The sequence below is a fragment of the Opisthocomus hoazin genome, chromosome 7 (genome assembly GCF_030867145.1).
Source record: "Opisthocomus hoazin isolate bOpiHoa1 chromosome 7, bOpiHoa1.hap1, whole genome shotgun sequence".
NCBI classification, from domain to species: domain Eukaryota; kingdom Metazoa; phylum Chordata; class Aves; order Opisthocomiformes; family Opisthocomidae; genus Opisthocomus; species Opisthocomus hoazin.
Window position 1 is genome coordinate 3,521,697 of NC_134420.1, and position 15,520 is coordinate 3,537,216.

The 15,520-nt window shown below is 39.3% G+C and overlaps 1 protein-coding gene across 1 annotated transcript in view; it reads left to right on the forward strand.

Moving 5' to 3' along the window:
- The window catches only part of SHANK2 (SH3 and multiple ankyrin repeat domains 2), a 331,195-nt gene that overhangs the window by 29,965 nt on the left and 285,710 nt on the right, over nt 1–15,520 (forward strand). Inside the window, exons 8-9 of the mRNA XM_075425300.1 lie at nt 1,509–1,625; nt 5,987–6,064. Of these exons, the coding sequence (XP_075281415.1) occupies nt 1,509–1,625; nt 5,987–6,064 (195 nt within the window). The remainder of the gene's footprint in view (nt 1–1,508; nt 1,626–5,986; nt 6,065–15,520) is intronic.

Consider the following 15,520-nt stretch of genomic DNA (forward strand, 5'->3'; position numbering starts at 1 on the left):
TCTGTTGACCTTATCGGGGAGCTCTGATGAGTGGTTTGGACCGCTCACCCACCACTCAGACCCCGTTAACAAGGGAAATGCATCTCCGCTGCCTTGGCTGTCTTCCAGCACCTCCCTGTAAGCTGAGCGAGTGTTACTGCCTGATTGGCAAAGAGAAGGCAAGTCCCGCTCCACCAAAGGAAGCAAAGGGGAGAAAGGGCCTGGTTTTAGTCCAGGTTATTGTAGTAAGGACAAAAAGTTGCAATTAGTTGTTGTATTTTAGGACTTATCTTAATAATTACATCTGCACATTCATACCTAGATGTTGAGTGACTTTTAGAGACTAGGCAGACTTGGTAATTTATGGCTAATTGTGCATTTGCTCGAATCTCCCTCAGTCGGAAACACAGTTATGGTTTGGTGCTGTTTATCCCTTGGCTTGTTGTTGAATGCTTGCTTTCTGTTGCCTAGCGTCAAAATGTTCCTGTTCTAATAACAGCTAGCGTGAGGTCTCCATTATTTTGACAAATAATTTGTATATTAAGAAACTATGTAATAAACATTTTTTTCCCCTTTATGTGTGTTGAAAATGGAAAATGGAGGAAGAAAAGATGTGATGGTTTAGGATACTAGACTGGGATTTGAAATGTGTCGCAGATTGAATTTGTGTGTTGAGCAGTGCACTTAATTTTTGTGATCCAAATTGCAAGATGTGTATGTTTGTAACTCCTACAGGTACCGAAGACAGACTGAATGACTTTGTATACCTGTATCTCTAAGCTTAAATTCCATATTATTGTATAGGAATGATACTGATCTGAGATGATACGAAGTTAATAACATTACAGATTGGGAGGTGCTCAGCTGGTGTGCTATAGAGAAGTTAGCCAAGTAAATGAGACTGATGAATGGAAATACTGTGATTTTTCTCAAACTTATTTAGTAATCAGGAAAGTTTCTAATTTCAGTGAGGTCTTTTGTTCGTAGAGGTTTATTTCTGAGTATTAGGGGTCTAACATTTTATTTGTGTGACTGATAAAGTAACTCTTGAAGATGTTCTCTGCTTTGAATCAGTGCCATGTGTATACCGTGTGTCTACTTGACAGTGCAGAATCAAGAGGATGATTACTTGAATTTTGGCCAGATTCCTCCCAACTGTTTTCACACCTTAAAAGCAAGCTTTGGCAGTCTGATCATCTTCAATGCCACCTAGTGGGCAACAGTCCGAAGATTAGCAGGACAAAAAAACTTCTGTCAGTCTGCGTGTCACATTTGACAGTTGTGAGTGTTATGGATAAAAAGTGTCAAACTTTCTATTTTCTTGATACCTTAAACTGCCGTTCCTCAAATAAGCAGATGCTTAAACTTATGCAGAGACTTTCTGTACCTGAAGCGCACACATTGGTGTTTACGGGACAGTATGCACATCTGGAAGTGAAATAGCATCTTACCTGCTAAAAATCTTTACCTTACCTGCAATGCTTGCCTAGATTGTATAATAACCAGAACATGAATGCATTTCTTGACAGGCTTGCCGATATGGGCATGTCCAACATTTGGAGCACCTCCTCTTCTACGGCGCCGATATGTGTGCACAGAACGCCTCGGGAAACACGGCGCTGCACATCTGTGCCCTGTACAACCAGGTGAGCTGGCACACGCTGCCTTTGATGGCAGACCCAGCGCCGCAGGGTTATGCTGTCCTGCATCAGGGACATGAAGGACCCCGGCAAAAGCTGAGAGGTTCTGGGGTCTCCTCTGTGTGGCTGTGTGGGGAGGGATGTCTTGCTTCACTGGAAGGTGGGTCTGCAGAGACTGGAAACCAGTGCTGTGAGAGAATGTCACGTACCCAGGAAAAAAAAGGCATAATTGAGGTATAAATGCTAAATGTTTCATGCCCATCCACAAAAACAGAGGCTTGTTGAGTTTTCTGCTGAAGAATTTTACTGGTTTGGTGTTAGGTTTTCCTGAGGTGCAGTTTCCTTGCTTTTAATAAATACATTTTGGGATAAATTTGCCGTTATTATTGATCTATAGAGGCAAATTACACTGAAGAAGAATGTAGCTCATTATTTTTAATTTGTTTTATTTAAGCAATGAAGCGTTGCCGGTTTTAAACAGTGATTTAAGAAACTAGAAGGAACTTAATAAAAAACTATAGTATTTTATTCACTGATTACAAATTGGGCTGCTCATTGTAGGTAGCAAGAGTATACATGTTAAATAGAGAATGAAACAACACCACGTTCTACGAGCTTGTATTTTTTTATCATATCTAAATATTTGCTTCTTACTCAGAATTTATTACTGTTTTGCTAGAAGTTATATTAGTGAGAAATACTTGGAAAATACTCTGGAAATGTATCTGTAGATCGTACAGTAGATACCGGAATCTATGTGGTTTACAGCGTGTGTGGTAATTTACAACTAATAGAACCATTTCATTTGATACTCTTTTTGCATGGATGGGATGGGGAGGGAAGAAGTTATGTTAACTATGTTAAAAACACAGTGCGTATAATATTACGTTGAATTAGGAAAACACAAGTCATGAGCTGTGACTGTAGTGAAACATCTGTTAAAGCATCTGCTTCTTAATTAACATCTTAGTTTTTTTCAAAAGTCTTGTCAAGACAAATTCCTCAGGTCTAAAATACCCTCAACTTCTTAAAAACCAGAATTTTGGGAATAATTTGACATTTTTGAAGACTCTTGACTTGATGTGTATTCATGAAGAGTCTGGTTGTACCGATCTTCCCCGTTAATGCTGATTATTTGAAGTATGCAGCATATCAGTGGGAGCAGCAGTACCTCTGTGGTCTGCTTCCCAACCACCTTCAACAGGCTGTCGGGTACCTGCCTCAACTCGTTTAAGGTTAGCAATAGTTTCTTTGCTCAGCTTGGATGGATTCTGCCTAGAAAATTTTGCAGAGAAAGTAAATTCATCTTCATCTCAACAAAAATTTTGTATGTAGGCTTTACATCAAGAGCTGAGCATGTGTAACTATAAACACTTCTGCTGAAAAAAATATTTTAAAATACTCACTTTAACCTCAATTACTTCACTTTTCCTGAGTAAGAATTTTGAAGTCTGGACCTTAATGCACATAAAAACTTAAAAACATGAACTCATCTCTGTTTTTTTGTAACCATTTTATTGCAGTGCTTTCATAGCTACAGTTGTTTACAAGATCATATGCTTTTAGCAAAGGTTACGCAGTACGGTGCTGAAGTTAGAATAATCCTGTCGAATGACAGTGTTTGTCATGTAGCGATGTGTTTTCCTCCTGACCCCAGCGAAAAAAATTATCTGTAGAAGACTTAGAGACTGAAATTGCATCTGCAAATTTGCAAACATTTTCTTAGTCACTACGCCTGGCTTTGTGAATGGAAGTTTAACATCTTGTGGCTACAGTGTCATGCTTCTGTTTTCCTTAATCAGGTGTATGTGAAAATAAAAAGTTTTTCTCAGGGTGCTATGAACTGTAACCTATGCTGATTTTTTTTATAAATGTCCCTTTATTGGAAGTTGTTATTAGCTAATGTGGAAGGAACAGTGTTGGCCTTTTCTGGATGGAGAGGATGGGAAGGAGAGCAGGATCCTTTTTACCTCCTGATTCCTGTAGATGGAGTCGTTACCCATTTGATTTTCCTTTCCAGTCTTCCCTGGGGAATTGTCTTGGGATACTTTCTGAAGTTGGTAGTTGTGTTTTCCAGAGTTTCAGCTAGGTGCTGATGTGAATGAATTACTGTTTTTTTAAAGTTATTTCGTGGCCATCCAGTAACTCAGTGAAATCTAAACAGATCTTACGGCTCTGTGTTTTGCAAATAACGACAGTGGGATGAAGTGTGCCTGCTTCCAGGCAGTGGGTTGGATTCTATATGAAAACTGCTGTAGTATTAAATCAGGTAATTTAGCTCTCAGACAGCAAATTGAATCTAATCTGCTGACAAGCCCCCACTTTTCTGTGAAATTCTTTTTAATCTTATGAAGTCTAAAAATATGCTACATTTCCAGTTTATGTATGATATAATGAGTGAACAATACTAAGCTCTCAGTATCACAGGTTCTTACATTAGCAGAGCTAAAATACATGCAAACAGGAGTTATGGCATTCGTAGGCAGCACCTTAAGAACAGAGAGCTCTAAAATGTGGAATTTCCATGGAATTAACAAAGGGAAAGTAATCCAAATAATTTCTGGTGGTGACTTTTTTTACTTATTCTCCCTGGTTTGTTCCCCTTAACACTGGAAGGAAGGAGAGGAAATGAAAGGGAGAGAGGATGAAGCTAAGAATGCTTCTGTTTGTTTTAAGTTAAGAAAGAAATAAACAAAAAAATTGCAGTACTTCATCCAAAACAAGGTCTCATGAAAATTCTTGTGTTGAACAAATCTGACCACTTTTGTCAAAACTTTTCTTATCAAACCCATTTAATAAATAAATCACTTTGCGTATTTTTTTTTACACTGCAGGCAGCTTGGTTAAATTTGTATATCACGTAGAGAGTTTTAAAATGTGTAATTCTTTTGATTTAGTAGTGTTGGATTATTTATTCTCATAACTAGATGAATAATAAGCCAATAAATACAATATGTTTCTTGATATCATTATTTATATCCTCAAGTTCTTCATCAAAACTGGGCATTTTAATGCTAAAGGGTTCTGCTAACATTTCTAGTACGTTTACTAAGCAGTGCCTGGTGAAATAGTGGACTAGTTGTTATTAGGTGACTACAATGTAGTGTGCAAACCTAGAATCATTTAGGAGTCAGTGAAAATGGAATTATTGGAAAAATAAACCTGAAAAGAATTTTTAACCTGGAGGTCTTAATTTAGGTTGCAGCATATTTACTTCTTTGGATGATTGCTAATAGAGAACGCAGAAAAATGGGAAAAACATTTTGACATTTTACACGTTGCTCTTGGTCGTCCTATATTTAGAGATACAGAGAACAGTGCAGATTTCAGTACAAGCAAATGAGACTATTTCAATTAGTTATAGATCATTAAAAATTACCATCTATGAGAGGATTCTTAACATACCATCTTGCGATAGGATCCATTCTGTCGTTTCAGTCTTATGCAGAATGGGAAGCGGGGGGCCAAAAGGATATCTTTTTGGAGGTTTGAATCTTGGGGTGAGGGCAGGATAGCCTCCTCTGCAGATATATTTAGGACAACCCTGTGATGGAGGATACTTAATGGGATCCAGAATCCAGTGTGATAAATTAGAAAACACAATGACGAAAATTATTTTCAGTTGTAATTTCTGCACATTCACTTATGCCTCAGCATCTAGTAAATAAGCTTAATTTCTGTCACTAAAATAGCTAAATCATAAGATTGTTTTCTCTGGCTGCAAATTTAATGTTGAAAGTGAAAGGTAGCACACTGCAATAGCTCATTAGGTAGAACTCCATAACACAACATGACAAGAAGTCTGGAAAGCACAACAAAATTAGTAGAAATATTGATGATGAGGAGACAAAAACATTTTGAAATGTGTACTGGTTTGCATAAGATCCTAAGATGAGCATTAAAGATGACAAATGGGAAATATAGTCTATATATGGATCGTCAAGAAGTCTAGTATTCTGAGAACTGTGCCAGAACCACTGAGGTTTTCTAGCTGGTTATGGTCAGTCATGTTTCACAGCAGTGTGCAGCAGTGACTTAAGCAATACACTGTATCAGTCTGAAAAGATTGTTTTTAAGGGATTTCATTTGCAGATTTCCTTCGTTCAGAGGGTCTGAAGCCATACTTTTCTCTTGTTAGAAGGGCTGTATTGGGTTTGGGCTGTAACTGTTAGCATTTTTCAGGGTAAAAGAGAGAAGGTAAGACTGGTCAGCCTTATTTAAAGTGCTAATTTAAGAACTTAATTTCTCAGATTACTTATTCACTTCTTATCTATGGAAATATACCAAACAGCAACACATCTCATAGCCACAGTGTCTCTTTAGTACCTAAGGACCCTTATTAACAGATTTACTCTTCCTGTTTTCAGGAGAGCTGTGCAAGAGTGCTGCTGTTCCGGGGAGCCAACAAGGAGATTAAGAATTACAACAGCCAGTCTCCATTTCAGGTAAAACAGAAATACCCGTTCTCCCTGCCCCCCAGAAACATTTGCGAGAAAATCTCATGTGAACTTGGTTTTCTGGAGAAGTTACACTGCACAAGGCTGAAAACCGCTGTAGAGTAAGCGAACTATAGTTTTGAAAATTGTGGCTTTTGTGTAATGCAATGAGAGAAAATAGCCTGGAATAATTAGGAAAGAGAGAAAAAGGTGCTCCCTCTTAGCTGGTCGTGGCACTGTCGATGAGTTTGAGAGTTACGAGCTGTTGATAACAAGCATGAAATCAGTGTTGTCCTGCAGTCGGATGTGCCTTGCTTTGTGGTTGTCTCCTGTCCCACGTAAGAGAGATGCATGAGTCCAAGTAAGAGAGGTCCAGGGAGTGACTGGGCAGCTAAGCTTTGCTTGGCCCCTGTTGACGTAGCCAAGTCCTTCCTTGGACGTGAGGCCAAAGAGCTGGGCTAAATTTCAGGGATGGGGCTGATTTGGTGCACTGGTTGGACTAGATGACCCACAGAGGTCCCTTCCAACCTCTACCATTCTGTGATTCTGTAAAAGTTGAAGTAGTCATGTGTATCTCCAAAAGAAGACGACGTCTTTCTTTGGGTTAGTCAAAATTTACTAGATGGTTTTTCACCATTTTCTTATATTAAAGTACTTGCAGAAAGCTTAATTAAAAATCCAAACGGAAGAAAATTGTTTGTCCAGAGGGTTGTCAAGTATGCCTGACAACCTTAAGCCCTTATTTCTAAAGCAGTCTTAATTAGCCTGGATTTCAGAGAAACATTCATAATGTGAACTGACATGTGAGAAATAAGGATGAAAGCTGTAATGCTTTAAGAAAAAGGAAAAGCAAGAATTTTTTTTTAAGTTACAGAAAAGAGCGCTTCTGGATGAATGATGGTGTAGTACCATTAAAAGGAACTGTCCTGTTGCATAACGTGAGAGGGCTGTTTCCCAAAACCAAGTAGTCTTTCAACCAAAAGAAATCCTGATTTACGTTAGCTTGTTCTATCTTTCCCGTTACGTTCTCAACCCAGTTTGGATAATGCTGGCACAGAATTCAAGGAAGACTGCCTTTTCTCTCATGCTGTGCTGTGACAAGTGAAATAGCTGGTTAACTATGTCCACGTGGGTCTCTTGAGTTGGCTCCTCAAAGTTTGCTTGTAGATAATGCCTCTGAGATTCATGCTTTTAAAAAAACCTCAGCCAAAGATTTCTATATCAGTTTAATTATCTGCATGTTTTGAAGGTTTTCTGGACGTAAGTTGGTATCTCAAGAGCTTAAGAGTTCTGCCTGCAAATCCCAGCCAAATCGTTGTTTACTTTTGGGACCATTTTTCCAAAACTGGGGAAACAGTGCATGAATAATTTAATTTTAGGCACCATTTTTGGACTGCAGATAGTTTGCCATCTAAATGTATGCTAAGCACAAATTCACTGAGTACTGGATAATGCTTATCACTGCACCTTAGAATGATGGAGTGAATGAAAAATGGAATAAGAGAAAACCCTAATTATTGGAGGGATGGGCTCCAGCGTCATATCTTTACTTTGAGAGATTTGATTATTTTATTACTTTATGTCTTTGAGATTAATTTTTTATTTTAGGATTTTATGTGGGGAGAATAAATGGCAAGTAGAATAGTTTCTGTTTGCCTTCCTCTTTGCGCTGACTGCTGCGACATTCTTGTTCCTTCTCTTAAAACAGAAAAATACAGAGGAAGAAGGCAGAAAAGAAAAATGTTTGTAAAAGCTAGCATTGATGGTTGTAGGGCTTCAAGGAGTGAAGGATGACTAGTCAAAACTGAATAAAACCAAGTGAGCACAGGAGACAGAAGAAATAATTTAAAGGGGAGGGCACGGCTGTGGAAGTGTGCTTACCGACCGGTGAATTAACTCCTGTCCCTGTGAAATAAAATCCTATTTGTTATCATTTATTCTGTGTTACACTTGTGATGCTTGAGCTTTTGACTGGTCGCTCTTCCCCTAGCATGGACAGAAGGCCTGACAGTTAGGTTGGCTTTGTTTTATCCTTTCTAGATCCACATACGTAAAAAAAAAAGAAGGAAGTTTCTTTCCATCTTGTTACTCTGTCTTACGTATAGGGAATGTAGGAAAAGTTCTAGTTTTTCTGAGTGGAGCGAGTAGAGAAAACCCTGACGCCAGCACTGCAATAAAGCAGCATTAGAATTAATTCTTTGCCATCTGTCTGTTGCTGACCCAGTCGATCAAACACCACGAGTGGAGCTTTATAAAATTATGCAGAATCCCCTTGAGTTAATAGGATTTTGCATACTAAAAATGTTTACTCATGTAATCAGTAGCGAGGAACATAGAAGCATCTCATATGTACATAATGAGAACAGTTGTAGCTGCAGCGTCTATTCCTTTGAGTGACCTCCATGATGTTCTTTTCTCAGCAAGATAAAAGGACGGTTCTTCTGAATTGCTGCTTAGAAAATTGATGATATGAAAACTGTGCTGTTCTGTAAAACAGAAGTATCGAGACATGGAGAAATTCGTGTGTTGCTTTCAAGGCCTGCCAAGGCTTGATTTATTTTGATGAAAATGAGCAGCAGAGTTTGTATCTGGCATTAATGTCCAATGAATGTAGTGTAACTTCACCACCAAATAAGAGATGTGTGTGTGTTCACTTCTTACCAAATCACAGTGCTTATTAAAACAAGCATGGGTTTACTGGATCGTACAGAAAGAAGACTAATCTGGGCTGAACTCTGTGCCCCTTAATTCAGGTATCCCACACTGTGTACACGTCTCTGCCTGGGGTCTGGCTGTGCTTTTTGCCTTTTGGTGTCTAGCAGAGTTCGTGTTGGAATGGCATTGCCAGGTGTCGAGGCCGTGAAAAGGCTGGTCTGTATGTGCCAATTAAGGACCAAAGCTTTTATTAGCTACCTTTGAAGGAATGTGTCTCATCCTGACTGATTACTGGGGTCCGTTAAGTTAATCAGTGTTGAGCACAGCTGATGTCACCTATAGCTGAAAGTCCATCTGTGACTCTCAAGCAGAATAGATTGTGCTGGTAGGCTGTACTCTGCGAGAACAGAATATGGGTCAACAGAAATTTATGTTTTATTGTGGGGTCTCCCCCCCAAGAAGTATGAACACTTGTATGGATGTGCGGTGAATCTCCTCCCTCTGTCCTCCCCATGTATGTTCTGGGTAGATTAGGGCAATTCCTGTATCACCATCCTCACTCTAAGTGTGAGAATTTTTTGTGTACTGTGCATTTCGGTTAAAGGCTGACGAGCAATTAGAGGTATGATGAAACCTGTGCCACATCATTATGCTATATTGCCAGTTCTGTTTATTAATCACTTATCTATCCTGTCTTGGCTGGGTAATCTAAGTACCTTACATGCTAATTAGTCTCTGCTAACAGATGGAAATAAACATTGACATTACAGAGCTGCAAGTCCTAGCTAATAATACACTGTTTGATACGTTGCGCTTGGCCACTTTTCTTTTGAAGTAGCTGAAATCGGAGCAGGTCTGTGCTTCTGTTTGTAGCACTGAGCTTGGACGTGCCCTCAGACATGCCTACTCTAAGTGCTGCTGATGCCTCCACAGCCATTCATACCGTATGACAGAGCTTGCCAAGACATGATGTTTGCCACCAACATACAGTACATTGACTTACAGCACTCATAAACTGGCCTATGAAATGCTGAACTGTAACTTCTGTTCCAGCAAACCTGATAGGTTTGCTTTAAAGTTTCCTCTGGTTTTAGGGTTTTTTTGCTGTTACAGTTTCTATTTTATTAGTAAAGCCTCCCAAAATATCCTTTCAGAAAAGCCATGATATCCTATCAAAGTCCATAGCTAGCTAGTTTTCCACACATTTTATGTGCTCCTAGGTTAATGTGAAATAAGATCTTACTTATCAAATATTAGTCCACTGTCTTAGAAATCTCAGTTTTGCAGTGTTTTCAAGCTGTTGATACTCTGTTGTGTAAGTTAAAATGAACATACACCTTGTTTCTCATGTTTTTTCTTTTTCTTTTAGTGAGCAGAAGCTCTATATGAAATATTTGTATGTTTTCATGTGGGCTATAAAGCACTTCCAAGCTTAGAGCTAATAGCGCTAATAATTAGTGTTTTTAAAGCATATGTGCACAAATATACAGAAGAACTCTTCTGAGGTGGCATTTAGTGACACCTTTTAATGACAGAGTTGTACCTGAGGATTTCTCTCTCAGATGTACCTTATTTTTGACCTTGGTGTCCCAAATCAGCACGGGTTATTAATGTGCTTATGTTAGCAGCGATCTTCCAGGTCCACTGCAGGTAGAATTGTTCCTTTCAGTGTGTTGGCGGTACATCTATTTTCAATTACTCATATTTTTGCCAGATTTGAATCATGTGAGATGAATTTTTCCATGTCTGGTACCTCAGGCAGCATTGTTCGGAAAAACAAAATGATTCAGCTGTTTCAGAGTATGGGAGAGGGAAAACATGTGTTGTTTTGCTCATGCTGAAAAACTCTGTTGACCCACCTCTCCTTGGCCCATCTCCCCTGTTGCGTTATGTTGTGCTGTTTTGTTTTGTTTTCTTTAATTGCCCTGCATGCTGTCAGTGATCTCTGTGTTAATAGCGTGGCCGTGTAAACCGGTTTGCAGTCTGACTCAGGCAGAGGGGCTCCAAAGCCAGACTGCCTATTTGGAAGCTAAGCTGGCTGGGGGAAACATAGACAGGCACAACTGGGCACGGGTAAGTAAACATCGAGCTTGGAGGTGGGTGAGGAAGTACAACACCAACTGAGACTCGGGCTGGGAGCCCGAGACCAGAAGAGTAGAGTGAACAGAGCAAGATCAAAATTGAGAAGGGTCTTGGGGAGGTTTTTTATCATCAAGGGCAGAAGAGAAAGAAAGTCAGATTAGAGAGAAATTTGGACTGACTGTATTTTAAAAAGAGAGTCTTGTGTGGGCAGTGATGATGGAGACCAAGCCTAGAACTGGGGAGGTTGAGCTGGGAGACCGGGGAGGATGGGGATGTCACAAGGTGGAAATAGGCAATGCTCCTAGCCCTGCTAGTGGTCTGTAAAAAAATTGATCTTGTTGATTATCCAGCATATCACTACAATGGCTTCCCAAACCCCAATTTTGATTTAGTTTATTATAGTTTCGAATTTTCATCTTTTTGCTGAAATGTACAGGCAAAAGACAAGAAGTTATTCTCAGGTATTTTTTGTCTCTGACTTGTTTTTAAAAGGGTGAAACTATGACAAAGCTAATTTCAAACCCAAAAATCTCTGTCATGCGCCTCAGAAGGGCTTATTTACAAATCTAATGTTTTCTCTCTTGATGTCATGATATGTAACTGTTGTGTTAATGGAGCATATGAATTACATAAGGACTTTGTTTTTGCCAAGTATTTTTCATCCTGATTCCTTTCTTGAAGCACCTGTGTGAATAATGCATCGCTGAATATTGAGTATTACAGGAAAAAAATAAAGCTCTCTTCTCAGGATGCACTCTATTGTTAGTCAGACTTTCAGCTTTTTTTCCAGCTTTTGTCTTGGTTAGAGTCAAATAATGGATTTATTCATACTTGCTTTGGTTGTTTTGTTTTTTTTATGTTAGGTCACTGCTTGTGGTGATCGGGTTATCTTGTGTTCTGCAGTACAGAAATAATAGGTAAAGGACAGTCTGTTGTGGAAGGGTGTACAGTCTGATTTGCACTTAGTCATTGTTTGTCATATTTAGATATTGATAGGAAAAGATTTAATGTTTTAATCATGTAAAAACCCCCAAACTACTAGAATACATATAATAAAAAATTCTGCAGAATGGCTTCTGGACACAGAGGTGTTAGTAAGAGTTGCATTTAGCATTTTTAAATCTACACAGGTGACCATACCAGAACAAACTATGGATTTGTCTTTTAAAAACAAATGTGTGAGTATGTATATATGTAGGCATATTCAACATAATTTTTTAAAAAGACATAATTAAAATTAAAAAAAAAATAAAAAGGAGGGGTATCATGGTCATACATCCAGATGCAAACAATGATTAGTTATGATATGGTTTCTCATCACTTACCTTGAAGTGCTATTTATACAGAGTAACAGACGTTCTCATTTGAGAAAAAGGCTTTTTGGGAATTGTACACGTTGCCTTGGGCGTATTTATGCCTTTGTGGTGCTGATATGATATCTGTTATTAGGGGAACTGTTGCCAAATGAAAATAGTCCTAAGAATAGTAGGGGTGCAAGATATTGTTCCGTATAACACTTCCAACGGGAAAGTGCTTGATGGCAAGTTAGAGGTGACCTCAAGTGTCAGCAGGAGGGCTGCTATTGTCAGTTTTGAAGTACTGACAAACTATTAGGCAGGTGCTTCTCCTTACTGGCACATGAAGCACAATTACCGAAGGTCAGTATTGGTTTGTTACACAGCTGGTGACAAGAAGATGACAAAGCCGAATGTGTCACTCTTGCTGAAAACGTGAGACAGCAAAGATGCTTCTGCCTCAGCTACTTCTGAAGGTATTGCAGCTGCTTTTGAGAAGTCAGACCTCAGCCTAAGGGGCTTTCACTAGTGCTTGGATTGAGAAGGGCTGGATGTAGTAAGAGATACAGGAGCAGAAAAATACATTTGGATACAGAATGAGGTTTTCCTTGACCCAGTGATGGTTTGCATAGAGCTGGCTGATCACTCCAAATCTTTGTCTTAACCCCCGTCTTTTTTCAGAAAAGCAGACAAATGGAAGCAATACAGTACAACACAAAGAAATTAAACGCTATGATTATCTTTTGTTGATTAAGGCAAAATATTGCCACACTTGGAGATGCTAAAAATACTTACCGCAGAATGTGTATTTTATTTATATATAGAAAGCTGCCGTTGCTGCACAGTTGTTGTGTGACTGCAAACTTAAGGAGGCGTGTCCATGAGACCACCTTTTGTATAGTGCTTCATATAAATGATCCGAGATATTTCCCCCCCCCCCCCCCCCCTTTGTGCTTCCTCTCCCCACTCAGCCAGGGGCGTCCAGCTGAAATGCTCAGGTGTGCTCATATGCAGCAGAATTTCCCTGGGAAAACCAGAGCGACTCGGAGGTAGCTAGGAGCCAATCCGTTTGTTTTTCCAGCAAATGGATAAACTTCCAAAAGCTCAGAAGCAACTGAAACTAGGTTATAAAAGGGAACAAATTAAGCAAACCAAATTGTAAGGGTCACTACCAGTTCTTGCCTCCAAGTGAGAAAGGCTGGTGTGTGATTCAGACGTGATTAGTTGTCGTGGGTGAAGTTGCAAGAGGCAATGGAGATTTGTATAATCTTATTTTAATGATGGGGTTTTGATAGCAAGATTGAATATTGCTCCTGTGATTATGTTTATACTATATCCTAGAAGAGAAGGCAGCAAGGGTAAGTTCTTAAATAGCCTGATTATAACCGAGCAGTCACACATAGCATGTCTTACCCCTGTAAAAACATCAGCTGTGACAACTGCACATATTTTTTTCAGTGATTTGTAATTGGAAATAATTTATTTCATAGTTGTGTCTATCAGAATTTTTTGTGTTTTTATTGGTTTAGAGCAAATTTAGGTGAATAAATGTTTTGTCTCTAAAACATAAAAAAACTGTATTAGTCCTAAGACAGGAGCTGTGTGAACAAGATTAATATAAAGTGTTTGTTTATTTGTGTTGCATTATTGCTGGGGCTTTGTATGTGTTGAAATGGAAATGGTAGGCAACGTATAAACATCCGGAGAGTGACAGACATCCAGTATTTTTTTTTCTCAGTTTTCTTACAGAAAAGTCTATTGTATCAGACTCTGCTCCAGATTTAACTGCAGGAGAGATGAGAGATGTTGTTCCTTTATGAATTCTTGATTCCTGTACCAGTATGTGTGGTATAAGAAGGTTAAACCTCATGGGAAATTTGTTTCACAAACCATAGATAAACATGCTTGTGGTAATCTGCTACGTTTTGTTAAACAGTGTTATTTTGGGATATTAATACCATTCAGTTTCTCTATAGAATGTAATACCTTATTACATTTTGTATGCCGCTGTTATGTGTATGTAATAGATTTAGTGACACTGATTGAAATACTCAGTACTAATGAACCAGAAATACCGGAGAGACTGAAATCCACCTTTTGTGCTTAGGCTGCTTCTGTCATGATGACCAGGATGCCCAGCGGTGTCCTGCTGTTCTCCTGTGTTCCTGTCTGCTTGTATCCAAATGGATTGTCACAACTTCAGACTGGCTATAGATGAGGGTGGTGAAACCCTGGCACAAGCTGCCCAGAGAGGTGGTGGATGCCCCATCCCTGAAAGCTTTCAAGGTCAGGTTGGTTGGGGCTCTGAGCAACCTGATATGGTCAAAGATGCCCCTGCTCATTGCAGGGGTATGGTCTAGATGGCCTCTAAAGGTCCTTTCCAACCCAAACCATTCTGTGATTCTCTGAACTTAAAACTTATTGCTGGGCAGCGATGAGATTTTTATTTTGTGTCCATGCAGGGCTGAGCACAGCCCGTGAGTGGCACTCGTGGCCACTTCAGGCCTCCAAGTACAGATGAATGATGACAGTTCTGATGGATGGATGATGTGGTGGCATGATCTCTTGCTTTTGCATGACTATACGGGCTGTTTTCTGGCAATATCTGAGCAAGTCCTTGTTGCTTGTAAAAATGGGGGATCTATACCTCTAGGACAGACTTAGCATCTTCTTGCATTGCCATTTGGAGAGAACATTTGTGACAAGCAGTTGGCATACGCTGCTGTCCCGTGTCTGTCTTCATCAGAGTATGTTACTGGCATTGACTTTCACTAGACTGCTTTTTCCAAAGGTTTTGTTGTAGTTAACCCACAGGATTTGAAACAAATCCACCAAATGTATTGGGTAAAATAAGCATAGTATTTGATTAACCGAATGCATTTTAAAAGGCTTTTAAAAAGCATTTTCAGCCATTCAGGTTAGCAGTTTAAGCAACACGGTATTATCAAGTGTTTGCCGAATTGAATCCCATAAACAGTTTTTACTGTGAAGTAGTGGGCAGTATCTACTGCCTGCTGCGAGTAGGAAGACGTTTTTCTTGAAGTGTTTGGGGAAGAAGCTGCTAATATAGCAGATCTTGGCTGTTCTGTGAGGTAGGACTGCCTGCAGAGGTGGAAGTTTCACCCCACAACACCACAGACCTATACACGCTTTAGCTGAATTTTCTGTATAGCCCAACATTTAGTGTAATTTCAAGGACAGCAAAATCTAGCAAATAGCACACTTTCTCCATCTTTTTCTAAAAGAGTTCTACTGAAGAAGACTGGATTTCATGGCTTTTTGATTTAGCACATTATTGGGGGGGGTGTGAGAAAATTAAGTCAATTTTATTACTGGCTGTGTCTTATCTGATTCATCTGATGCTGCAACCTGGCTTCATCTGCTTTTAGTAAATACTCCTTTGCAATTGCTGCTCGCCCATGTAGCAGTGATG